This window comes from Emydura macquarii, unplaced genomic scaffold (genome assembly GCF_026122565.2).
Source record: "Emydura macquarii macquarii isolate MOO-44397 ecotype Brisbane River unplaced genomic scaffold, CSIRO-AGI_Emac_v2 contig_1043, whole genome shotgun sequence".
NCBI classification, from domain to species: Eukaryota; Metazoa; Chordata; order Testudines; family Chelidae; genus Emydura; species Emydura macquarii.
In genome coordinates this window covers 17,645,342-17,673,341 of record NW_027131180.1, presented here as the reverse complement: position 1 = coordinate 17,673,341, position 28,000 = coordinate 17,645,342, and the positions used below count along the sequence as shown (strand labels likewise).

At 40.3% G+C, this 28,000-nt stretch overlaps 1 protein-coding gene across 1 annotated transcript; it reads left to right on the top strand.

Moving 5' to 3' along the window:
• The first annotated feature begins 8 nt into the window (after positions 1 to 8).
• LOC137151026 (interferon-induced GTP-binding protein Mx1-like) lies at positions 9 to 27,045 on the top strand. The gene is made up of 13 exons (XM_067545217.1): positions 9 to 613; positions 2,270 to 2,462; positions 7,815 to 7,952; positions 10,715 to 10,869; positions 12,543 to 12,681; positions 13,156 to 13,354; positions 14,153 to 14,231; positions 15,205 to 15,327; positions 17,763 to 17,904; positions 20,400 to 20,558; positions 20,969 to 21,045; positions 23,997 to 24,254; positions 26,023 to 27,045. Exons 1-13 carry the CDS (start codon positions 371 to 373, stop codon positions 26,254 to 26,256), a joined length of 2,139 nt encoding a protein of 712 aa, XP_067401318.1. The 5' UTR covers positions 9 to 370; the 3' UTR covers positions 26,257 to 27,045.
• The last annotated feature ends 955 nt before the right edge of the window (positions 27,046 to 28,000 follow it).

Sequence of the window (28,000 nt, the reverse complement as noted above, 5' to 3'; positions counted from 1 at the left end):
AGAATTCCCCCAGGAGTAAAATAAGGCCTCAGATCATCAGCGTGTATAAACTAACACAGATCCATTGGCTTGAAAAGAACTACAACAACTGGTTCCAGCAGAGATTTGGCCCAACCAATAAAATATTGTTTTGACTTTCTCCATAGTTATTACTATTGCAGAGCTGAATCCACTGAAGCCTCTCTGTCATTTCAGGAGCAGTATAAAAGAGTTGTCCTGGACCAGACATTTGCTTTTCAGTGACAGACAGTCAATGAACAGATCCCGAGGCTGTCGCACATCTTCATCTGGCAAGCAAAGACGCAAGCAGGTAGTGCATAAACAGTCACAGCGTGGGATACAGGCATAGTCAGAGTCTGCAGCTTACTCAATGGCCAAAGTATCACAAGTACTCCTTGGAGGAAGACACTCCTCACCATCAAATGCAGCTTTTGCAGGATCACTCCCAACAGAGTCAAAAGAAGTGACTGCAGTACAGAGGGCACCTCCAGAGAGTAATGAGATGTTTGAGAGAGACATGGTAGCAGCCCAGTGGATGGAGTCTGAGGAATGTCATCAAGAAAAGATTAAACAGCAAGAGGAAATCTATCATTTCCAAGAGCAACAGAATAAGGCAAGTCAGATACTTGGCACTTGAGTGAAAACTGACACCTCCTCTGAGATTAATGCTCAGCTGCTGTCATTTAGGGCTGAATTTTCAGCAGTCTGGCCTCACTTCTGCACACACGGTTTGCAGGCACAAATCAAAACAATTCCATCTGTTTGTGTGATTGGGCATGCAAGCCTGGGCAACAATCCTGCAAACACTTATGCACATGTTGAACTTTATGCATGGATGTAAATCCCACTGACTCCTATAGTACCTTGTAAATGTAAGCACGTGAAAATATTTGCAGTTATGGGGGCCAGGTGCTCAGTCGTATAATTCCTAAGATTTGTACCTGCATTTCATTTACAGGTGTATCTGGGTTTTTACAGGTGGGATTGGGTTTTTGTTCTTTTACATGAGGCTCCAGTGCTTTCAATAGAAATTGAGAGAAATAGAAAGAATCCTATTTAATATTTCCTATATTTCCCACTGAGAAAACCAGAAGAGATATTTGAAAAGTTTATATGAAAATTAATAAAGCAGTTACATTATAAGGTTATTAGATAATAAGCATTGCAATTATGATCAGGGGGTTCAAAAACGTTTTTCAGCTGGTGATAAATATTGTCTTACTTATTACTAAAGATAAATGTTCTGTATTTGCGTTTTGATATATTTATTTTCTGAAACAGTGTTCTTAATTCAGGGTGGAAGATAAGCATTTAGCTTTTTTCTCTATATACCAATACCAAACTTTAGATTAAGATAGGAAGCTGCCTAACCTATTAAATCATAAAATACTGGTTTTCTCAAAATGACATGGATATCTTAAATGCAGCAACCTGCTTGAAGCCTGGAGAGAGATTGCTGGAGGGAAGAATTTGGAGGAGGCACCATGAAGTCAGTCTATGTGCACAGTTAGAGATGCTACAATGTAGCTGGAACAGCACTGTAAATAATTGCTCTAATAAACAGCCAGTTTTGTTTAATAAAAGTTGAATTCTCTGTGTTATTACATAGCATGAGGTACATGAAGTAGCAAGTGACATCAAATAACCACCTATTTAAAAAAATCAGATTTATTCATTGAAGTATTTTCCTGGGCACAATATCGATCCTTGGAAAGGAGGAGGTAGGGGAAGGATCAACACAGGGAGCTAAAATATATTTACCAGCTATTAGCACATAAAGAAATTAAATCAGGACCTCACTTATCTTTGCACTCTTTGACTCACATACGAACAATATGTTTCTCCAGAGAACACAGCAACGATTTATTAAGGATAATGTAACTGAGGCTTCATATTACTAAGACCTCTGTTATTTTACTATATATACTGCAATATGTGTACTAACACATTATGTTGCATTTTGTGGAGTATTGCTCTTGCTTTTTCTATTGCGTATTCACTTATTTTCTAATTTATAAAATTCAGCAATTTACAAAGGCTACTTCAGCCATTGATGCAAATTTGATAAATTTTGCTGAATTTACAGAAATGTGTTTACCTTGTCAAGGTAATACTACTATAGGCTTGTAGCTCACAGTACAAAGCTAGTGCTATGGTGGTGTAAAGCATAATTTGCTGATGATGTACATAATTTATTTAATAGAAATGTTTAACTTTGCCTGATTCTGTGAAACAAGAGCTCAAATGAAATGTAATGTTTTTCTAACAGAATGCAGAACACACTTTGTACAACCAATATGAGGAGAAGATCCGTCCCTGTATTGATCTCATTGACTCCCTGAGAGCACTCGGAGTAGAAAAAGACCTGGCTTTGCCAAAAATTGCAGTGATAGGAGACCAGAGTTCTGGAAAAAGCTCGGTTCTAGAAGCCCTGTCCGGAGTGGCTCTTCCTAGAGGCAGTGGTAAGAATTTACGTTTTAGCTTTTCATCTCAGAAATCTGACACTTCCCTGAGGCGCAGGAGTGTGTTTCTCTCTGGTACTCTGTAATTCAGGTCAGTCTGGGGAAAATGAAAGTTAGGTTTGATTTATCCCTGACAACCCAAAAGAATTTGTATTTTCCCCATCCAATCATACACAAAACACTGTTCTGACTAGATCTGTGCAGCAACTGGAATATTCCTTTTGTGGGATATTCCACTATTTTGAAATTTGCTTTCATTCCAAATTGGAACAAAAGATTATATTTCAGACTTTCTTGTGAAACTGTTTTTGGAAACATTATTTTGGGTCAATTGAAACATTTAGATTCAATAAAATCAAAATGTTTCATTTCAATGTTGACTCTATATTCTATTGTTACTTAGAAAATAAAATAAAAATTGAAACAAAAAAGCCATTTGAAATGAAAAAAATCTGAGTCAAAAGTTTAGTTTTTTCTAAATTAAATTTGGTTAAATCAAAACATCCTCGTGAAACATTTTGATTTTTGTTGAATCAGCATTTTCTAATTCAAAACATTGTTGGAAATTGTCGGAAAACTTGTGATAGTTATGACCATGTCCCCAGGCAGTCGGTAATTTTTTCCCAGTCAGGTGGGAAACATCTAGAGTTGTTCTACTAGATAAGAGGGATTATTTACAGTTCAGAAGGATGCCCATCCTTACTCATTACATTATAAAAAATACCCTGCAAACTCCCTATCAGTTGAAAAATCTCTAAATTCCTCAGTAAATACAAGCATCTCTATCACTTTTGCTACAGTATATCTATCTTTTTTGCTTTATTATTATGGTTGGTCTACACAGATCAGGAAACAATCTCAGTTAAAGAAATCCATTTGTTTAAATCTCTTCATAACCAGCACCCAGTTTCAATCACTGATGGCTATAAAGGAACTCTGATACTTTAGCTTGGCAGTGTTTTCGGAGGGGGTGGCCACATTCAGTGAGTAAGTCACTGAAATTCCCCACAGAATCTAATACACCTCCACAGTTTGAGAGTGGCTCATATTTGGTGGGCAGTAATGTCTCAGGCACACAAAACTATTTTCTGTTAATATCCAGTATTTCAATATCCTTCACACCCTCCCTTATGCCAAGATGCAGCTTTTAATTTAGTTTCCCATAGGGTCTATTTTCATATTACAAATAAAGTTTTCCTTCATCAGAGCTGCAGAAAGATTTAAAACACTGACCAATTCCTTATAACCTCTGTTGCACTTCTCCCTCAGCATGTCTTTACCATAGGTTGGCATATCTCCCACTTTAGTTAAGGAGCATGTATCAGTGCAACACTCCTCATGCAGCATTAATAGCAGAGGTAATTGTGTGGACTGAAACCTCTGAAAGAGAGTCAACCTCAGCTGGCTCCCTAGCCAGATAATAGCAACCTTTGTCCCAGAGAGCCCTGTCTGGCACAGGAGGACACCCACCTGCATCTCCCATGACTCAGGCGGCAGTTTGGGCATGCAGAAGACCTTCTGACAGAATATCCTGAAGCTAGTATCTAAATGGGAGACACATTCATTGTGTTCCAGGTATTTACAAAATACACCATGTTAAAACCTGGCAAGAGGTTTGTTATTCTGAGCCACTTTATTCTGCCTTAACAACAGAAGAAGTGCCAGGGCAAGTTCCTGCAAGGCAGGTAAACCGCAGTCCTTCCAGAAGCTCTCTTGCCATGTCTTTGCTTCACCTTCGCACCTTGTGTGTGAGGTAGACCAGAGTGGAAATCTCCTCGTTTCTATCTATCAAGTTAGGCTGCTGTTCCCTTAGAGAAAGTCCTATGGAGATTAATAGCATTGAAACCAATAGGGTTTTATGAAAATTAAAATCAAGACGATGTTTTTCTAAAAGTTACGCTCTAGCCTGACTGGTAGATACTGGCCTGATGCAGGAATCACAGGATGCAATTTTATGGCCTGTTATGTAGAAGGTTAGACTAGATGGTCAGAATGATCCTTGTCAGCTTTAAAATCTATTAAAAATTAAATAGAGTTTTATAGAAATTACTCTTAAAAACCTATAGAAATTAATAAAGCTATGGAATGTTTAAGTAATCCTATACAATACAATGCAAAATCATATCCCTACTATAGAACTGGATCAGGGTACAATTTTTTAGTAGATATATGATAGTTAAAATGGCTATTCAAGGTATAAAGCATCTAGCGTACACACACATTAAAAGTTTCCTCTCTTTTCAGATATATATATATATATTACTGGTTTCCATTACCCATTTTAACTACCAATAGACCCTCAGAGCCTTAGTTCACACTTACCGGGAAATTCGGCAGCAGTTGACGGGAGGTATGCAAGCTACGCAGAGTAGCTTGCATAACTCCCGTCAACTTCCTAACTTCCCTTAGAATCATAGAATCATAGAATATTAGAGTTGGAAGGGACCTCAGGAGGTCATCTAGTCCAACCCCCTGCTCAAAGCAGGACTAACCTCAGCTATGTCATCCCAACCAGGGCTTTGTCAAGCCTCAGCTTAAAAACCTCTAAGGATGGAGAATCCACCACCTCCCTAGGTAACCTATTCCAGAGCTTCACCACCCTCCTAGTAAAAAACTTTTTCCTAATGTCCAACCTAGACCTCCCGCCCTGCAACTTGAGACCATTGCTCCTTGTTCTGTCATCTGCCACCACCGAAAACAGCCTAGCCCCATCCTCCCTGGAACCCCCTTTCAGGTAGTTAAAGGCCGCTATCAAATCCCCCCTCACTCTTCTCTTTTGCAGACTAAACAAGCCCAGTTCCCCCAGATTCTCCTCATAAGTCCTGTGCTCCAGCCCCCTAATCATTTCGGTTGCCCTCCGCTGCACTCTCTTCAACTTGTCCACATCCTTTTTGTAGTGGGGGGCCCAAAACTGGACACAATATTCTAAATGCGGCCTCACCAATGCCGAATAGAGGGGAATAATCACTTCCCGTGACCTGCTGGCAATGCCCCTCCTAATGCAGCCCAATATGCCATTAGCCTTCTTGACAACCAGGGCACACTGCTGACTCATATCCAGCTTTTTATCCACCATTACCCCTAGGTCCCTTTCTGCAGAGCTGCTGCCCAGTTCGTCGGTCCCCAGTCTATAGCTGTGCATGGGATTCTTCCTTCCTAAGTGGAGGACTCTGCACTTATCTTTGTTGAACCTCATTAGATTTCTTTTGGCCCAATCCTCCAGTTTGTTTAGGTCACACTGTATCCTATCCCTACCTTGCAGGGCATCTACCACTCCCCCCAGCTTAGTGTCATCCGCAAACTTGCTGAGGGTGCAATCTACCCCATACTCCAGATCATTAATAAAGATGTTGAACAAAACTGGCCCCAGGACTGACCCCTGGGGAACTCCGCTTGTGACTGGTTGCCAGCTAGACACGGAGCCATTGATCACTACTCATTGAGCCCTATGCCCTAGCCAGTTCTCTATCCATTTTATAGTCCATTCATCCAACCCATACTTTAACTTGCCGATAAGAATATCGTGAGAGACGGTATCAAAAGCTTTGCTAAAGTCAAAGTATATCACGTCCACCGCCTTCCCTACATCCACAGAGCCAGTCACCTCATCATAGAAAGCAGTCAGGTTGGTCAAGCATGACTTTCCCTTGGTGAATCCATGTTGACTGTTCCTGATCACCTTCCTCTCTTCCAAGTGCCTTAAAATGGATTCCTTAAGGACCTGCTCCATGATTTTTCCAGGGATTGAGGTGAGGCTGACCGGTCTGTAGTTCCCTGGATCCTCTTCCTCCCTTTTTTGAAGATGGGCACTATATTTGCTTTTTTCCAGTCCTCAGGGACCTCCCCTGTTGCCACGAGCTCTGAATGGCTCTGAAATCACCTCAGCCAACTCCCTCAGCACCCTCGGGTGCATTGCATCCAGCCCCATGGACTTGTGAATGTCCAATCCTTCTAAATAGTCTTGAACCCGTTCCTTCAGCACTGCGGGATGTTCGCCTCCTTCCCATTCTGTGCCACCCAGTACGGCAGCCTGGGAGCTGATCTTGTCTGTGAAGACAGAGGCAAAAAAGGCATTGAGTACCTCAGCTTTCTCCACATTCTCCATCACTAGGTCGCCTCCCTCATTCTCTAAGGGGCCCACACTTTCCCGAACCTTCCTCTTGTTGGCAACATGCCTGTAGAAATCCTTCTTGTTCCCCTTCACTTCCCTTGCTAGCTGCAACTCCAATTGTGCTTTGGCCTTCCTGATTTCATTCCTGCACGTTCGAGCAGTGTTTATATACTCCTCCCTAGTCATCTGACGAAGCTTCCACTTCTTGTAAGCTTCTTTTTTGCGTTTAAGTTCGCCAAGGACATCTTTGTTAAGCCAAGCTGGACGCCTACCATATTTGCTATTCTTTCTGCACATCGGGATGGTTTGCTCCTGTGCCCTCAATAAGGTCTCTTTAAAATACAGCCAGCTCTCTTGGGTTCCTTGAGCGTGCTTTCTCCACTGCGCTGCACCGATGGGAAATGCATTCCCATCGACGCAGCACTATGCCTTTTGAGGAGGTGGTTTAATTGAATCGACTTCTGGATTGATTGAGTGGGTCTTCTCTGCCGCTCAATTGACCCAGATAGATCGATCTGATGGCAGCGAATTTGCCATCGGTGTGTACATACCCAGAGTTACGAACACCTCGGGGATGGAGGTTGTTCATAACTCTCAAATGTTCGTAACTCTGAACAAAGTGTTATGGTCATTCTTTCAAAAGCTTACAGAGGAACACTGATTTAATACATCTTTGAAGCTTTGCAATGCAGAAGAAAAATGCTGCTTTTAACCATCTTAATTTAAATGAAACAAGCACTGAAATAGTTTCCTTACTATGTCAAATCTTTTTTTTAAACGTTCCCTTTATTTTTTTAGTAGTTGACATTTAACACAGTATTGTGCTGAATTTGCTTTTTTTTTTTTGGTCTCTGCTACTACCTGATTGCGTAATTCCAAATCCAGCTGAGGTGTGTGGTTGAATGGTCAGTTTGTAATTCTGGTTTTCATAACGCTGAGGTTCTACTGCGTATGAAATAGCTTTCAAACAAATGTAAAATCTTTCAAAACAGATTAAACTTTTAAAATATCGCCACTACACACTGCTGCATACAAATAGGATGATTGTTTTACTCACTGCCCCACCAATGCCTGGCATGCTTTCCCAACTCTCAGGTATCCCATAGTGTGTGGGCTCTGCAAACACATTTAAAGCTTTGAACATTCTTCTGCGTAATATGGGAAAAGCTACATTCTGTGGTACACTCTGTTCAGAGTAACAATGATGATCATTAACAGGACTAACTGTTTATGAACTATAGGTATTGTTACCAGATGCCCCTTAGCGCTCAGACTGAAAAAACTGGCTCCTCAGCAGGAATGGAAAGGGAAAATTAGTTACCAAGATATAAATGAAGAACTCCACGATCCCTCAGAGGTGGAAAAAGAAATAAGAAAAGGTAAGTGCTATTGATTCCATTCTGAATTAATTGGTCATCTCCTCCTTTTAATCCTTTATTCCTTTCTATTAGGCAGCATAACATTTCCCAAATTAACATCCGGATCATAACTGCTGTGAATACCAAGAACAGAGGGAGCCAAATTCACAGCTGGAATAAGCTGGCACAACCCATCTGATCTCAGTGGTGTTGCAGCATTTTACATCAGAAATGATTTGGTGCAGGATTTTTCAGACCAGTTTAGGCCATAGTTTATCTAAGTTATCATCTTGCACTTGCCTTTGGCCCATACCTGCTATGCTACCGGAAGACAAAAAGCAAACGTGTAGCTAGCTAGTTGTACAGTGTTCCACATGATGGGAGAAAACATCTCTCTTACCCCTAATGGCTATCAGCTTATGCCCTGAAGCTTAAGGTTTCATTGTCCTTGTTGTCTTAGCTTGTGTAGTTACATACATTGTTATTGGTCATAATATTGTTTGTTTCTAAAGAATATGTCACTGTGCCTAAGTGGGTCACAACTGAACATGCCAGCTCAGGACAGACAGCTGAGAAACAGGGCAGACATACCCCACACTAGTAGTTATTTGATCATTAAAGTTTACCAAGCCAGTAACAAAAGTGGGCTCTTGTATCACCATACTGGTTACCTAGACCAGTGGTTCTCAACCAGGGGTACATGTACCCCTGAGGGTACTCAGAGAACTTTCAGAGAGTACATCAACTCATCTAGATCAGTATTTTTAACATTGGGATTGCAGCCCCCAGTAGGGTCACAGGACAGATTTAGGGGGGGTTGCAAGTGCAGAGCCAGCATTAGGGGATGGCAAGCAGGGCAACTGCCTAGGGCCCCACACCACAGGGGGCCCCATGATACTAGGTTACATGCTTCAGCCCCACTGCCAGGGGCTCAGGCTTCAGATACGGCTCACAAGTAAAAAACAGGCTCAAGTATCACACTGAAATATAAGTACAATATTTATATTCCAATCAATTTATTTTATAATTATATGGTAAAAATGAGAAAGTCAGCAATTTCTCAGTACTAGTCTGCTTTTCTGACACTTTTGTATTTTTATGTCTGATTTTGTCAGCAAGTAGTTTTTAAGTGAGGTGAAACTTGGGGTACACAAGACAAATCAGACTCCTGGCAGGGTACAGTAGTCTAGGAAGGTTGAGAACCACTGACCTAGACAACTGGACTGAATGATGAAAGGTTATTGAAAACCAGATTCTCCATACATAAGGTTCATCTAATTCCAAAGGTTCAGACACACATCCGAGGTTAAATTATAAACGTCAGCATTTTACCAAATAACACACAAATGCCAATCCTTTAGTAATCTAAAACTAAAGTTTTATTGATATATAAAAAGGAAAAGAAGAGAGTTATTAAATGGTTAAAAGGATCATATATTTTACAACTGATTGTAGACTCTGTAGGTCAGGATCATAGCAGTGATGGTAAGCAGTGATGGTAAGCTTGCAAAAAGTCTCTCTGGATCACCCAAACAAGTTGGGGGTCATCAGTCCCTTGTTCAAAGCTTTCTTGTTAGAAATCACAGTCCAGAGGGGTGAAGCAGGAATGAAGAAAAAGAAGTGATGTCACAGTCCCCGCTTTTATACTTTTGGCTCATGTGCCTGGAAAGTTACTGGCAAAAAGATGGATTCTTAGGTCACATGTCTTCATCACATGTCTTGCTGAGTCACTGGGCAGCTATTGCCTCAGTGCCCTCTGAAATGTCTCCAAGAGGGTCTCATTGGATGAGTTGAGTCTCTTCAATGGCCCATCAACCCATGGATGGCTAGTCCTGATGTAAATCTGACTGGGAGGTGTTACCCAGGAACACAACACACATTTGAGATACAAATAAGTAACAAATATTCATAACTTCAAATACAAGGCTGATACAAGTATATAAGCAGGATTATCATACTTAGCAGTCTATAACTTTTCCATTGATACCTTACATAAGATACTTGGTATAATATTTATGGTAATTTTGGAACAGTGGTAATAGTGATATACATGGTCATTTTCCTTTTATAAAACATCATAGTGTATATTTATTCTCCGAGGTTTTCAAGAAATAATTTTTTAAAAACCAGCAAGAAAGCAAGATAAGTGACATACAAGTCAAATAGGCTAATTATGCTTCTGACAGTTTCTCATGAGAAATGATTTACTTTGACATCAAGAAATAGCAGCAATACACAGCTATAAAATGATGTAGTTATGTTGAATTGACAAATCAGTTGCATGTACTTGCAGGCTTCTGTGATTGATGTTTGATTTAGACGGTGTTGTATGATGGTTAAAAAAGAGTACGGGGTCTCAATATCTTTCCATTCTATTCATGGCTTTGTCACTGATGTGATCTTGGATAAATCGCTTAATCTCTGTGCCTCACTTCAGCCATTTATAAAATGTGTACAATAATCCTTCACTCAGTATTTTATTGCATCACTATATTATTTTTATAAGCCATCTCTGTGTATGATTTTTGTACCTTGAGATTTCTGAACATTTGATTTGAAAAAAGTGTACCCTTCAATTATTGTTAAGGCTCAAATGCTGCAGAGGAGTCTAATCATGCCTCACTGGTTTCCATAGGATTTTGTGTGGGCAGGATTGGGTCCCAAGATGCCTTTCTAAACAAAAAAACCCCCGCAGGTTTCCTGTGCTGATATATTCTAATCTGATGTTCCTATGATGAGCTTCTAAACTTTGTTTTTTTGTCTTGCTCTTTCCTCATTTGTAGCCCAGAATGTAATGGCTGGTGAAGGCGTGGGCATTAGCCAGGAGTTAATTTCCCTAGAAATTAGTTCCCCGAATGTTCCAGATCTGACACTGATTGATCTGCCAGGGATTGCTAGGGTGGCTGTAGGGAATCAGCCAGAAGACATTGGAGAACAGGTAATGTAATACATATTCTGAGCTAGGAAGCAGTTAAGTTACAACAGTAGACATTTAATGCACAAATTATCTTAAACAGAAGGTTTTGCTTGAGGAGCTCTAGACAATAATGTTCTATACAGTTAACTTGCCTCACAGCCACAATTAAAGATGTTGTAAACAACAGACAGGACAGTTCTTGGTGGATGAAGTGCTGAAAAGAAGGGGGATGGTCACTTAGAAGAAAACACATGCTCGTCAGCTCTACAGATGAAATTCAGCAAAAGGATGGCTCAAAACTAAAGAAATCTCTATCTAATGTATTATTCTACAACCGAGGATCGTGGTGTGTAGTAAGGAAAAGACAAACTGGCTCCATAAATTTAACTGCCTCTCAGTGCTTCCCCACACAATGGATCAAATTCTAACTTCAGCAGAGTTACTGAGAATTTACAGCAGTGTAAATGCGAGCAGCGTTTGAGCCATTTTTTCTGAGCCCTGCAGAACACTTTATGACGTGAAAAAGATAATGCATAAAGTAGACGTGAATGCTGATTTTCCTGTCTTTATTTTAGAAAAGGTAACAAACTAAAATATTTATCATTCAGATAAGAATTCTGCAAGAACAAAGCCACTTGTCATGTAGCCCTAGTGTTAGCAGGAGCTTGAACGGTGGGTGGTGAGATACAGTAGATTTGTGTATAATGCGTGTCTCCATCACGATACATCTACATTTACCACTGTAATGAGAGATGCAAGTATTTGACAAATATTATAAATCTTGATTGAATGAAAAAGGTTTGGACCATGTATTATAACAATATCAAAGATAATACAGTAGGCTCCCTTATCCAGCCAGAATGCAGGAAAGCAATTGTTTCCTTTTGTGATGAAATCAATATAGTAATTGGTACAACTCTACTCATTTTATCCACAATAAAATGATTGGTGTGACACCAGCTGCACATCAATTATCCTGAATGGCCCATATTCTCCAGATGCAAAATAATGGGAGATAAAGTATCTTACTTTTTGAACATGACAGAAAATGGTGTTGAAGGCAAATATAGACGATAAGGGAAGATTTAGGCAAACTCAGACATAATAATAATTACATGAATTCAATATAAGTAAAGGTGTGTGAACCTTTGGCAACACAACACAAAATCACAATAAACTCTGTTAGTCTGGGAATCAAACATGGAAAAAAAACACTAGCCACATTTCATGTCCGTGTTCTTTACTTTTCAAGAATCTCTCATTGAAAGGCAAAGACAAGACATTTTGCTTTCTTTTGATAGTACACTTTTGAGATGGATATATTTAGGTCTACATTTTATCTAATTTTGATGTGTCAATATAATCCAACCTGATTTTTTCTTCTAGCTGTCCATTTAGACAATAGAACTTGATTGTATTTAATGCAAGTAAAATATCATTAGCATTTTCTTCATCGACTGAATTGTGTACCTGGACTAGTAAATGTTTCTGACTCTTTCAAAAGGCTGATATAATAGCACTCTGTTCTGGGTATGTTACATATTGGATTACCTTTAGATAATCAGACTGAATTCAGCCGCTGAAATTTGCCCCATTAGCTTCTATCATATGATTACGTCCATTGTCAGATGGTAAGGAGCCTGGCATCTGTCACATCAAACTTTACTGCATTTCTTTCTTATATTTCAATACAGATCAAAAAGCTAATTAAAAACTTTATTGCTAAGCAAGAGACAATAAATTTGGTAGTGGTGCCAAGTAATGTGGATATAGCAACAACTGAGGCACTCAAAATGGCTCAAGAGGTGGACCCTGATGGAGAGAGAACTCTAGGTAAGACAGACTTCTTAAAATACTAATGGGGGAAAGTAGGTCATAGACTTCTAATATTCTTCCCACCTCCCCCCAATCCTGCAAAGAGTTACCCACTATGGGGAAAAAACAATCTTATGAAATAACATGAATTTTGCACACCGATGAAAGGAACCAATATCTAAAGGGATAGCTAAGTTTGAAGCCCTACTGTCATTGATACTATGTCTATAAACATCTTGAAAATTGAAAAGATTACAAGTTAATATTGTAAAAGCTCTGCTATTAATTTGACATCCCTAAGGTGCTCCTGAAAAAGATAGGGCGAGGTGAAAGGGGTTGGGGGGAGTGGGGGAAATTACAGGACTACTGGAGAGGTCACTTTAGCATATGCTGTAGGAAACAGTCCTGCATTGGGTGATGAGATACCCTAATAGATCATTCCCATCATCAATTTCTGTGCCTATCTAATCTTCTCATCATATTACTTCACAGGGATCCTGACGAAACCAGATTTGGTGGATAGAGGAACTGAGGAATCGGTTGTTGATATTGTACGAAACCTTGTCATCCACCTAAGGAAGGGTTATATGATTGTTAAATGTCGTGGGCAGCAAGACATTCTTAACAACCTGACTCTGGCCTCTGCAATCCAGAAGGAGAGAGCATTCTTTGAGGAGCATGAACATTTTAGGTAGTTTTCAAACAATTAAAGGGCCTGATCCAAAGTCCATTGAAGTCAGTGGAGAGATTCTTGCTGATCCCCATCAGATCTGGATTAGGCCCACAATGAGAATTATTATTGAGTTTAGTTTGGGGTGGTTTTTAGTTTGTTCATTTGTTTTGCATTTTGTTTTCCAAAATGCAAGAAAGAGCTTACATGTCAAATAACTTCTCTTAAAATGAATTTCTTTTGAGATTAAAATTTAATTTAAGCCCTGATCCAGAAAACAATTAAAAAACATGCTGAATAATTAATTTCTGAAATAGTCCCAATGAAGTCAAGTTAACCACATGCTGTGAAATGCTCTGCTGGCTCAGGCATTTACGCACAGGAAAGATACCGTCGGTGTCAGGAGAACACTGGTCTCCACAAAAGACAGCTCTTCAGCATTTAATGCATTAAGATAATTTTTAACCCAAAAATGGTTCTGAATCAGTATCCCTACCATGAATATAGCAGAATATACATACTTACAATACAGCAATAGATGTGGCTCTTCTTACCTCATGATCTTTTTCTGAAGTTATAGTTCTGAACCTTTTTCTGTTCTCAATCTGTTCAGCAAACAGCTCAATTTCAAATCTAATCTTGCACAAAGGCAGATTTGTCAGGATGTATTGAAGGTATGGCTGCACCTTCACTAGCATTCCCTTTCCTGATCAGAAGAAACTGTCTTTACCTGCTTTGTGTTGTAGAACTAGCGAAGACGCTGCTCCCCTGTTTAGCAAATGTTAGTTGTCTATATTCATATTCCTTTTTCTGTTTCAGAGTTCTTCTGGATGAAAACAAGGCTACTATCCCCATTTTGGCAGAGAAACTTACAACTGAGCTTGTGGAACACATTAATGTAAGCTAACAAAGAAACACTTTACATCAGTTACCATTTAAAAAAAAATAGGATCCGATCCTGAAGTCTTGAATGACTGGGCCTGTAGAAATTATTTCTGTGAATAGCCTTTAATTACCCTGCCTGATGGCAATCTGGAAGTACATGGTGTACTATATCGAGCCTTGTCCTGGCAGTCAAGTGTAGAAGTGGGCAAATAATTAATTGATTTTTCAATTTGATTTGTCAAAGCAGGGAAAAATACGTGGTTCAGTCCAAAAATGTTTGGAATTTGTCAGTAAATTGGGAAAGTCCAATTCTTCCCCAGCTGAAACTATTGGGTTATATTCAAATAGTTTCAAGGCAACCGGAACTGCATTTTTCAGTGAATAAACTATTCATCCTAAATATTTTACCCAGTGATAGTGAGCAGACCAGTATTCTATTCTCAGCTTTGCTGCTAACCCGCTATTTAGCCATGGGCAAATCACAGTCTCTCAGTTTTCCTGTCTTTAAGGTAGGGATTCCGATACTTACTTTCCTTTGTAAAGCACTTTGAGCTCTACGGATGAATAGTGCTAATTAGAGCTAACTATTGTCATCACTGTCAACTTTTGGAAGCCTGAATAATTTATACAGAGTAAATATGAAATATGTTTAGATACTATCTGTGCTTTTGATAAACAATTTTTTAAATAATAATAATGAAGAAGTTGCTGAGATGCACTGGTTCTCTACAAATGATGCTGCACTAAACCAGCAAGAGAAACACTACTTTTTTAATGTAGGAAAATCACTGAAAAACAACACTCTTTAAACCTTCCCCATTCTTTTCTCCATATAGGCAGTGTTGGTTTAGACTACAGAGCATACCTGGACTTGTGAGGGCAGTTCAAGATTTATATGTCTCCATGTCACACTCTGAAATGTTCTACTTCTTTGAAAGATTAAAGTTGTGCAGTGTGTTCAAGTATTTTTGTTTTTTCTCCTCTAGAAATCTTTGCCCGCTTTAGAAGAGCAAATAAACATTCAACTTCGATCAGCAACTCAAGAGTTACGCAAATATGGCCAAGGCATACCAAAAACAGAAGGCGAGAAGTTGTTTTTCCTAATAGACGTAAGTGTAAATATGTATTTGTTTCTGGGACACAGCAAAGAGCTGAAAAATTGCTATACTTTCTTGAGCTTATCAAAATCAGGAATTTCAAAGGGAACAAATTCATTGCTTCCATCAACACTTGGTAGGGCTTTCATTGGTTGCCACACACATTAGCCTAAGTGCATCCCTGGATTTAAACTATGGGTGTGCTTGGCTCGTGGTGTCCAGTTTCATGAAGTTCTTCCACCTGTTTCTTCTATCTCTTTATTATGAATCCAGCCAGAGGTTAGGGGTCTATTATTGGAGTGGGAGGGTCAGGTTTGGTGGCCTGCAATATACAGGAAGACAGACTAGATGATCACAATGATCCCTTTTGGCCTTCAAGTCTATGAGACTTACTGTTGCGAATGGCTGTTCCCACAGTCCCGGGGTAGTCTGCTCCCACAGACACCTTCCTCCTGTCCCCGAAATGCAGCCCTTTCAAGACACAGGCCTGTGCCTCCACTTCTGTTTGGAGTGGGATGCTGTGATCCAATCACTCTCTGACTGGGCCTCCAGGTTACACCTTCCTGGCTGCCAAACGGGTTACTTAGTAAGTCCAGTTGAGCTTGGGCCCTGCCGGAGTTCTTCTCTGGGATCCTGTGTTAGCATGTGTTTGCAGGGAGACAGAAACAGTTTCTTCAGAACAAAGTGTTCACGGGACTTAGAGAAGTAGATATCAAATAGTAGAGACTTGTACGCATGTCCCTGTACCCAAGCTTAACCTCCCTATCCACAGCTCAGGCAGGTCTGGCTTTCTCCCCATCTCTGAGTTGGGAGAACCAGTCTACACTGCTTGCAACACGCTCCCTCTGCCTGTGAATGAGATTGCTTAGCCTGTCAGCTGTTTCACAGACACACTCAGGGCCACCTCTCCCCTCTCACTTGATGTCCCCTCCCTGAGCTAGAGGCTCTGAGGTCTCAGCTTTGGCAAAACAGAACCTGTTAATTTCACTGGTGCCTGGAAGTATCATCTCCCAGTAATGGCCCCGTTGCTCTCTGAGCTGTTATGAAGGTGTGTATCTGAAGTTGTCTGATCTGTTCATCCTAGTTTTGTTTTCTGCCTAGGCCAACTCCAGTCTGACTTAACCCTTTGAGTTCAAGTAGACAGCAATACAAAATGAAACAGGGAAACCAGGACATGCATAATATTCATAAGAAATAATACAGACAGTGAGCTCCTGGGAAAGCCCAGGTCTCTGGTTACATAATGTACGTTTCAGGGTAACGCAGGATAGGGGAAGCTGAGATTAGTACTTTTAGTCAAAGGCCTTAATCTTTATATCCACATCTCTAGTCGGCCTCCAACAGAACCACGTCTCAGTGTGAAAAATGAAACTAACAAAAGTAGGATAAAGTATGGCAGCTTCTACCCAGCCTAGCTGTTGTCATCTGGCCCCTACTGGTGTCTGTGGAAAATAGTAACTGCTAATTGTTGTGATGGCTGCTCAGTGGTCTGTCTGAAATGAGTTGGTGTTCTCAGCAGTTCTCAGGGGACAAGTGTCCATAGTAAGGAGAAAACAAACCGCACAATCCAAAGAAGCAAAGAAGTCAAGGAGTAAATGAGCACTGAGAATGTACTACCCAGCCAGAACAGGACTAAGGCACAAGGACAGAATGCTGTGGGAGAGGCTTGTACATCTGCTGTCTTCGCAGACAACTTCAGACTCAAAGGTGGTTAAGGAGCAATACATTTTAAAAAAAAATGTACAAAGTTTTCAAAAGTAGGTGTTTAAAATTAGGTACCTCAAGTCACATTTACGCTTTTATATGGTCTGATTTACAAAAATGCTGGGCACCCAGCTACAGCCACAAAAATCAGGCCTCTTATATAGATGCCTGAGTCTGGATTTTGGAACCTAACTTTAAGCACCCATTTCTGAAAATCTTGGCTGATGTTGTTTTAGCTTTTAGGGGTAAAGAGAAAGAGACAAAGGTGGTGAATTATGATTTAGACTGGGATTTTCAAAAGCATCAAAGTGAGTTAGCAGCAAAAATTCCACTGATTTATAGAGCATGTCAACACTGAACAGAACTTGGTCAACATGACATGATAGTGTTCCCTGTTTACATCTCAATGATTTCCATAACAAATGTCCTCAGTTTATAAATATAAGAATAGTAGTCATTTTTCTAACTGCCAGGCCTGAAAGCTCAACCTGGGATCTGCAAGTTTAGCTGGATACTTTTCTTTTTGAATGTCCTCACGAGTAATATAGGTTCTTCAGATCTGAATAGGCCCTCATTGATACCTGTGCAACTCTACCAACCTTCACTCGCTTTGAATAAATCTGGCTGGAATTTAGTAAAAGATTCCCTTGATCCACAAGGAAAATAGAATCAAGTTCACTGTTGCCTAGCTATGCTGCCTTTACAGAATTCAGGGTGTTTGTTTGTTTTTAATCTCATTACAGAAAATCAAACTCTTTAATCAAGACATCATGAGTTCAGCGCAGGGAGAAGAGAAGTTGTTTGAAAATGAAATTAGACTCTTTACAAAAATCCGCGCACAGTTTCAAAAATGGGGGAAAATACTTGATGACAGTGCATTGACTGGTAAGTACAGGGGACTGCATGCAAAGCTGCTAATGAAATACTCAACTTCACTTATTTTGACTGAAGTTACAATACAGCTAATAGATTATGTTAATGAAATTAAAAACTTGAAGTATTGAGAACTTATTTACCAAGACGATAAGCAGTTTATGCTTAGATACCTGGTGGCAGATCCCCAGCTGGGGTGTACTATCGTATCTCCATTGAAGTCAATAGATTTCCCCCATTTCCATTGAAGTCAATGGTGCTAGAACAATTTCCCCAGCTAACAATATGTCCCTTGATTCTCTGAATAATTTATTTTTAAAAGTCTATGGTTTAAAGTTTAGAGGTAGGAATTTATGAATAATAAAGTAACCACAACCACCTAAAGAAAAACCATGGTTCATGTTAGAAATAATAACAGGTTGTCTCGGGGGTGGATTGGGGAGCCGGAACCCTTTATTGCCTGCTCCGTTCCACCTCGACGCCGCGAGTGAGCAACGAGGGGGTTACTTTACAATTCTTTTATCCATAACAGTATGTAAATGTATACATTTTCAGCAACTCCCCATAAACCCTTATTTGGTTACATTGACACCTATAAAATGAATATTAACAACTACATAATGAATATAATTATACCCACCCCTGTTTGTTATTTACAGGATTACCATACAGAGGTCAGGCACATCACCTTAAAACCTATAAATTTTACACTGACATTCTTTGAAGTACAGGCATGCCAGGGGGAGAAGGAAGATAATGCTTCTTTCCCACCAAGGCCTTACTTAGAAGTGATTATAATGATTTTATTAGTCTTACTCCCAGCACAGATGGCCAGGAAGGGAGGAAAGAAAAAAAAGATAACAGACTAACTAAAATTCAGACCAATTAACAGAAACAAGATTTGCCCTTGCCATGACCGTGTTCCCTGTAATTTAGGCCTGACTACTTGTCCAGCTTTTAACTCTTTACTCTCCTACAGTTCACGGATAACCCAGTCTGCTAATTGCTTACTGAATCCAGATCTAAAATGAGAAGAATGTCTCTCAGAAATTGAACTTTAATATCAGTTCAAAACATGTCAAACCCTCTCAGAATACCTATCAATTCTTCCTCTTGGTGAACATAGCACCACCTTTCTGTCTAGAAGCACCTATTACTATCTGTTTTTAGCTGTCAATGCATGTCTACATAAACACTGCTAAAAGTAATTCCAAATGAAGTTACAAAATGAATGCAGAGGTACATGTCCCTGAATGGCAACTACATTTAGACACAGTTGTATTCTGTTGTCTGTCAGTCCTCTCCCATCGTTTACCCAGATCCAGTTAATTTGAATGTATTAGGTAAGTGAAAAAGTAGGAAAACAAGGTGAAGAGGAAATAGCATGTGAACAAAAACACAAGAAAAATGGAAGAGGAGAGAGCAAGTAAAACTATATTTTATGATGTTACTTATTCCCTTTGAGAATGTGTCGCACTTGTGTGTGGGGATGGGAAGTGCACCTGCACAGCATATAAAATGGGAATAATGATACTTCCACCTTCCTTTAGAAAGTAATCTGAGATCTACAAATGAAAAGCACTGTGTATAAGGCAGGTATTATTATTTATATAACTGAAGTCATTGCAAGGTAAGTTCATCTAACAGTTCTAATTTCAGATCATCAGAGAGCTGGAATAAATATTAAAAATAGCAGATAAATGGAACAGTCAAGACTTTTACTAAATTATTCAAGTTTTTGAGCTTCCTCTTCTAAAGCACACTGGAAGATATTTTTTTTGGTTGAATGATTAATTTTACAAACCGCTATACACTTTCCTTCTAAAGTTTTGCCCCTCAAACTCCAGGCTATTTGATACAAACCACACCACATTTTTTGTAGTGTTTGATTATAAGCCCATATGTTTCTGGAATCCAAGAGAAGAATGGTCTTTAAGAATTGAATGCAGCATTACCTGTGTATTTCCTGCCTCCAGTCATGCATGATTGTGCTGTAATTCCTAAATCCACCCATGATCAGTCAAGATTGGATGCCTTTAAAGCACTTTGTACATTTGGATGCAAGGTACACATGTATCAATCAAAGGGGAACAATTATTTAGCATGGCAAATTTCTGTAGTGTTGACAGTGTTTTAGTGATGGTGCTGCCTGAATGTACCAAGAGGCCTAGACTAGACTTCCTTATTTGTGGCTGCCTGTCATCTTCCTCTAAAGCATCAGATGTTGATCACTGCTGAAAGGATATCAGATTGATAGCAGTTGCTGTACTATATCAGAATACTGGCCCTTGCTCCTATTTCCATTAGTTTATATGGTCATCTCAGTGAGTGAAATTTGGCTCAGTTCTACAGTAATCAACTTGCTTCAGTGATCTGCTGTGTATGAGTTCTTCCATCAAAAGTGTCTTCAGAACAAAGAACAGAGCTTCTCTTTTAAATCCATAATTTTCTTTATAAATTTGTTAAATTTGGTGTATTAAAATAGTGCTGTTGTTTTAATGTTATAGTTAGAAAAACTATACAACATGAAGTGTGGAGATTTGAAAAACAATACCGTGGAAGAGAACTCCCAGGGTTTACCAGTTACAGGATATTTGAGGCCATTGTAAGACAGCAAATCACAGCACTAGAAGAACCAGCTATTGAGGTACTGAAGAAAGTGAATGGTGAGTTAAGCTTCAGAAATATTGGTTTCTCTACAGCTCTTGCCATGTCAACCAAAATGTATCTTAGCAGCTTCAGGCAGGGGAAAATGAATCTGAATCAAACCAGTTTCAAGCCATGAGGCAGATCTCTAGACCCCAAACTTCTTTGCCTGACCTGCAGACTTTGACAGTACAAATTCCTAAATGGACAGTATTTCTGAAAAAGTTAAAAAATGGATCACGATAAGAAAATAAAAAATCATCAGATGTGACACGGAGGGATTAAAAATTGAACAGATAAGCATAGCTCCATGGCAGTGTCCTTTGGATAGATATGGAGAATGACTATTTTCACAAACCTTGCACTACCAGTAGTTCAGTAATAACATTTACATGGCTGCCTTTATTTTATTTCTCTTTTCTCTCCTCAGAAATTGTCCGAAAATCTTTCACAGAGATTGCCAAAAATAATTTTGAGGATTTTTACAATCTTAACAGAGCTGCTAAGGTGAGACACCACGTGCTCTCCAGAGGACAGCAACAAAAATGATTAAAGGTTGGGAAAATATGACCTGTGAGGAAAGATTGATAAAGTTGGGTTTGTTTAGGCTGGAGAAGAGAAGGCTGAGGGGGGGAAAGCATAAGTTTTCAAGTACATAAAAGTTGTTTCAAGGACAAAGATGAAAAATTATCCTCAACCTCTGAGGATAGCACAAAAGGCTTAAATTGCAGCAAGGGAGGTTTAGGTTGGACATTAGGAAAGTATTCCTGTCAGGGTAGTTAAGCACTGGAACAAATTGCCTAGGGAGGCTGTGGAATCTCCGTCATCGGAGGTTTTTAGAAGAGGTTAGACAAACACACACCTGTCAGGAATGATCTAGTTATTGTTTAGTCCTGCCTTGAGTGCAGGAAACTGGACTAGATCAGTGTTTCTCAACCTTTAACTAGCAAGTACCCCCTAACTTCTGAGAATTTTGATAAGTATCCCAACACTCAATTTTCCACGGGATTTTATATTTACAGACTAATCTGAGCCATACGTTGGAAGAAGGGCTGAGTATACAAGGCTGTGATATGACAGATTTCATATCTAGTGTGGGTAGGGTAGGGTTACCACCTTTACACCAGGGGGCACAGCTCAAGTATGTACCTGGGTTAGAGGTGATGTTGGCCAAAGCTAGGAGACTTTGAGCAGCTTGCCAGTGCTGGGGAATATAAAGCGCCACACCAGATTTTATGCCATAGATTTGAGAGGAGGAAGGTGTGAGAGCGAGACAGGGAAGGAGGGCAAGAGAGAGAGAGAGACAGGAAAAGCGGGTAACTGGTAAATCTGTCAATTTCACTGTCATAGCTGTCAATTTCACTACTCAGCTAGTGAAATTGACAAGTTTTCTTGGGCAAGTTGCAGGCGGCTGCTGCCTGTCTGCCAGCCCAGGAGGTGGGTAACTGCCACCCAATTCGAGCTGGAGCACAGGAGGCTTCCGCTCCGGCTCGGACCCAGGGATGTGGGCAGGTGGCTGCTGCCCCTCTTCAAGCCAGGGCGCTGGAGGCTGTCCCTTGGCTTGGAGCTGGGGAGCGGGTGGCTGCCACCCAGCTGCGTGACCAGCTCACAAGATGCAGGAGGCTGCCACTGGGCTCCCACCTGGGAGCTGGGACCCAGCGGGAAGCTGCTGCCTGCCTCCCTCAAGAGCCGGCGGCTGCTGCCTGCCTCCCCTTCACTCTGTTTTTCCACAGGTACCCCCTGCCTGTGTCTCGCGTACCCCCAGGGGTACACGTATCAGTTGTTGAGAAACTATGGACTAGATGACCTCTCGAGGTCCCTTCCAGTCTGACACTTCTATGATTCTATGTAACCTGATAGAAGACAAGCAATACTGAATGGCATAATGTATTCTGTATATAGAACTACATTTTACTCCTTCAGTCTTGATCAGTCACTTATTTGATTGTTTTACTTTTAAGCAACTTGTGGAGATTACCTTTATGAATATATTGAGCAATAAGGTAACAGAGAAACTGAAAACGGAAATTTTTATACACAGGAGAAATGAGGGTTACATCATTCAGTAACATTTGTTTATTGCTATAAAATGTACATTGCCCACATTCTTGAATGGATTGCACTATATTTTACACCATATATGTGCATAGCATGGTACATAACAAAGATTGAGTCCTGCCCCAAAGAGTGTACAATCTCAGATTTCATTCCTGCAGAGATTTAAGTATGTAAGTAGTCCCAGTGGATTAAATGGTACTACTTAAAGTCAAGCGTGCATGTAAATCTTTGCAGTGCCTATGTTAAGACATGAATAGAAGACAGAATCACAGGGAGGGGGAAAGCCAAAGACAATATGATAATGGGGCTGCTTAGGAAATTTATATACGTATATATCAGGGGGGCAGGGGACTCTTTTTTAAAAATAAATGTGACTGCAGTCATTGAAGAACTAAGTTTTTGGGGGAGAGGTTGAAGCCATATTAGACAGTCAGGAAAGGGTTGCCATTCACAGGGAACTGCCTGAAAGATGGGCCTGAGGCAAACACAAAATAGAGACATTTATAGCCTAATTTTCAGCAGTGATCAGCATCCACAAATCATTTTGAAATCTCTGGGAGATGTAGGGCCTCAGCAGCTTTGAAAATCAGGTAAGTGGCTTTGGCTGAGCAAAAAGGAGGGTGAGGAAAGTAAAGGGAGACAAGAGCAGAGAGGGAGGAAGAAAAGAGCTATGTAGTGGAAGTCCTTGAAGCTGAGAACAAGGCTAAATTTGGTTGAAAGGCAGTGTCGATCCTGTGAAAGGATTTTAAGAGGTCTTGAATGTAATTGTAGTATTGAGGAGAGGTAGATCTTCTCATTAGAGTTTTGGATGGATTAGAAGTATAAGGTATCTGGAAGGCCAGAAAGGAGGGGTTGCTGTAGCAGCAACATTAGATGATCAGTGCTTGTGTGAAGGTTGGTTTGTTGGGCATGGACAAGGGGGAGGATTTTGGAGCTGAGACACAGGGGAGCCGAGTTCACATCAGAGCCTGCAGAAAACAGAGGCAGTCAAAATGCTGCTGGAGGAGGTGGGGGCACAGGCTGAATACCGCATTGGCAATCACTACATGCTGCATCAGAATATATGGAATGATCCCTTCAATGTTTCCCCTCCCCTGCACATCCACTCTTTGTGGGATTTCTCACACTGTTGACGGCACAAACACTCCTTTGCTGTTTGTGCCCAGGGAGCGCAAGCAGCAGGCTTTTGGCTCTTCCTGTCCACAAGCATACTGGGGACAGAGCAACGTGAGCTCCCCTCCACTTGCACCAGCTGACATGAAGCGCTTACCGTAAGCTCTTGGGAACCTTGTGATACCATGTTTAATGTTACCTGTCACACGGGGCTGGTCCTGTACTCACGAAACCTGTTGCTCAGTGGGTTTTGATGTTTTTCGCCCCCCTTCCCATTCCCTGTACAGGACAGAATTGAAGACATTAGAGACAAACAAGCAGAGGAAGCTGAAACAATGATCCGAGTCCAGTTTAAAATGGAGCAGATTGTATACTGCCAGGACAATGTTTACAGCGAAGACTTACAAGTTATCAGGGAAGAGCCACCGAAGGGAACAGCCCTCATTCAGAACCCAGCCGCCTTGAGCTTCAATTTTGGAACTGTTCCAACCCAGAACAACTCTGCCATTAAGGAAATGGCTTACCACCTGGCAGCATACTTCAGTGTGAGTTTATGGATTCCTACCACAGCAGTTTTTATTCTAGTCCAAATCCTGCAGCATGTACTAATCCACTTCCCACTTCAGTCAACAGGAAGATTGCCTCTCTTTGCTTTTCATTTAAGAAAACACTGGTACAATTTATAAGGCGTATAATCCCTCCTCCCCCTTGATGTCTATGGATAACATCTTTTTGCATTAACTGGCATTTTGAACAGCCAATGCAAAAAGTCTATGGGCAAGTCCGAAAGAGATGTGAAAGGCATATACAGTATCAATCTACAAAATCATTATGTAGGTGTAGTTACAAGCGGAGTGTGTAACAGAGATCTGCTTCATCTTCCATCTGCCTTTTGATTGCTTTTCCTGCTCTAACTCTGTCAGTTTTCAAGTTACACCAGCTTCCACCAACTGAATGACAAAACTTATACCACCTCCGAACTTAGCCCTACTTCCACTAACTGAGAGGTTAGGGCCCTGATTTTTAGCTGAGCGTCAGCCTGGTCTGCAGCCATGCGCCACCAGCAAAATGCAAGTGTAATGGCAGAAAATGGATGCATCTGTAGATACAAATCACTGCATTCCTAATACTAGAGGCAGCTCTTGAACAAGCAGGCCTCTTTTCCTTCCATGAGAACAAAATGGAAACTATCATATTTCACCAGTTATTAGACGTGGTGGTTTTAGCAGTAGATGCCAGGAGGTAAAGTAGTGTCCTAAAGTGCTTCACGTGGTTAAATAATACTAGACCAGTGAATCTGCAGCAAAGAGCCATTAGACACTTAGCAAAATTTTCAAGAGCCCCTAAGCAGCTAAGAGCCATTGATTTTCTATGAAAATTAGGCTCCTAGGTGCATCAATTTTGAAAATGGGAGTTAAGCACCTAAGTACTCTTTAAAATTGTACCCTCATCTTGATGATTTGAAAGGAGAAATGCTGGGCAATAGACTGGGATTTCACACTACTCTTAAAAGTGATCCTGATTTCAGTTCCCTCTGGTCGTGAGTCAGGTTGAATAGCTTGTCTGAATTATAAATTGCTTCCTCTGTTCTACTCTGGTTTGCTAGATTAAGTAGGAACTACACTGGCAAAATGCAATTAGTGTTAATTGTCCATGGTTCTAAATAAGTGATCACATCCTAAAGATGACATCCTCTGAGGCTAGAGAATAGCACTAACACAGCCCTGTACTTCACAGGACTAGTGCACATGCCAGAGTAAGTTCTGGATACCGGGAGTTGACTTTGGGCTGTGTCCCATTTGACTGCTTGTGCCAAACGGGTCGATAATGTTAAAGGGATTCAGGCCAGAATCCTAAAATTGGAAATTAGAGATAGCACATGAGGTTTTATCCCAAATAATTACTGATGATGATGAACTACTCCATTACTAGCCCCAAGCTGTTTGTGGAAGCAGCTCAGCCACGCCCTGTGGTTTCTCAGTTGTGTTATTTAGTGGCTGGCCCGCTGCTGGAAAATGTCAGCATTAATTGGTTATTCAAGTAGCTAGCAGTGACTGGTCTGCCTTGTGTTTATGCTACTGAGAAAACTTGTGGTTGAAATTAGCAGTGCCTCTCATTCATGTTTGCAAACGGAATTAAAAATGAAAAGTTGCATCCCAGATGTCTGAATCATTTCCAGACTAATTCATGAAGATATTAACTGTAACAATGACTTGACACAGAATTTTGTAGTTTCTTACTGACTTCTGCTAGAGAGTCCTTCGCATATCCTCTCTTTCATAGTAATGTTTTATAACCATCTTCTGTTTTCAGAGTGCTGGTAAACGTCTCTCCAGCCAAATTCCTCTGATCATCCAATTCTACATCCTTCAGGACTTTGGAGATAAATTACAGAATTCAATGCTGCAACTTTTACAAGAAAAAGAAAAACTGAACTTCTTACTTCAGGAACGGAAAGATGCTGCCGATCAGAGGCATTTTCTCAGCAGCCGGATTGATCGTCTGACACAAGCTCGCCTTCACTTAATAAAATCTTCTGTTCTGTAGCCTCGCTGCTTTAAATGTTCTATTTCAAATGTCAGTTCTTGGTACTGAAAAGATCTACATCAGAGCTTTGTATAATCCTTTAGAAATGTGCATCTGTCTACATTGACTTAGTTAATTCAGTTTTTAAGGCTAAAATTTAGCTAAATCACATAATTGCTTTAACATAATCATTTATGTCTGTGTTGCATGTTCATCTGTGAACCATTTCATAATTTCATTTTTAAAGTCTTGTTATAGTTAGTTTAAGGTATTGCATTATGAATATTCTATGCTTCCTCGTAATTATCTTGTTACTGGGAAGCATTCTGAATGTGTCATTTTAACAAAGTGAGGACATGAGATCTCTGATACAGAACATAAAGCCTACAGTAGGCAAATGAATTAAATCATATTGCAGTGAGAGACTGAAAAAAGAGTGTAAGTATATTTTAAATGTGTGCTTTCCAAACTTTTTTTTGTTATGTTCTTCCACATGCTTTATTTCAGCCATGGAAACTAGTTAGTCTATTTAACATTTTGGAATTATGGTTCATAATAAAAGAAACAAACGTAAGTGTCACTGTGCAAGTGTAGTGTGAGGATCTAAAGTTGTTAGATGCTGGACTGAGATCCTGTGTATGTGTTTGACATCTGATGTTCTGGCCCGGTCACTGGCAAAGAAACGAAGCTCAATGTGGCTCAATAAATAATTAGCTGAGACTAACCTGTTTCTGTGAGCGTGTGCTGTAGTTGTGGTTCTATGAAACTCTGCAAATGCAGTGTGAGTTTTAATAAAGCAACGAAGTTGGTGCCATCAGATGATTCAATGGCTTACACAAAAGGGCGGTGATGTATATGTAGCTCAGTGCTGACCTGTGGAAGAGGTGAGGAGCAAATGGGCATAGACTGAGCCATCATTAGTGTTGATCGCACACAGTCGGATGATGTGGAAACTTTCTTGGCCTACTCAGCACCGGAAACTGAAATCTTTATTTATAAAAGGAGGTACATTACTCTGCTGCTAATCAGTCAACAGTAACATGGTCTTAAACAAAAAAACTTCTGGACACCTGTGAATTTTCTTTGGTAAGCATTTAATATTGAATTTGGTGAATGTTTTTTTTTCCAAGTATGACCAGAACACTGAATGTGCCTGTTGCAACTAGAGATAGGTTCAGTATTGACTCAAATCCAACCCTCCATACATCAAAGTAGCAAAACAGGTACTTCCCTCTTGCTCTTACTACCTTTAAGCTGAGCTTCCTCGCCACATGTAAGTCCGCTGCTCAAGTATCTCTAAAATTGCCTCTCCCAGTGAAGTTATTTGGCAGTGGGGTGCTCAGCATTTCTGAAAGTCAGGCCAAGTAATTTGTTTAAAGGATTCTCAGGAAGTTTGCTGAAAGGTTGGAGAAAAATCCAGCTCCCTTAGGTGCCCATTTTGTACCTTAAAATCAAGAGATTATCCTTCATAGAATCATAGGGCGGGAAGGGACCTCAAGAGGTCATCTAGTCCAGACCCCTGCACTCATGGCAGGACTAAGTATTATCTAGACCATCCCTGACAGGTGTTTGTCTAACCTGCTCTTCAAAATCTCCAATGATGGAGATTCCACAACCTCCCTAGGCAATTTATTCCAGTGATTAACCACCCAGACAGTTAGGAAGTTTTTCCTAATGTCCAACCTAACCCTCCCTTGCTGCAGTTTAAGCCCATTGCTTCTTGTCCTGTCCTCATCTCTTGAGGTTCTCAAGGGGTTTATACACA

Bases quoted from the DNA above. Each gene is read 5' to 3' on its own strand.
- LOC137151026 (XM_067545217.1), top strand. From the start codon at position 371: ATGGCCAAAGTATCACAAGTACTCCTTGGAGGAAGACACTCCTCACCA. The intron at 2,463-7,814 runs GTAAGAATTTAC...TATGAACTATAG, and splicing joins GGCTCTTCCTAGAGGCAGTG to GTATTGTTACCAGATGCCCC. The intron at 13,355-14,152 runs GTAGTTTTCAAA...TTTCTGTTTCAG, and splicing joins GAGGAGCATGAACATTTTAG to AGTTCTTCTGGATGAAAACA.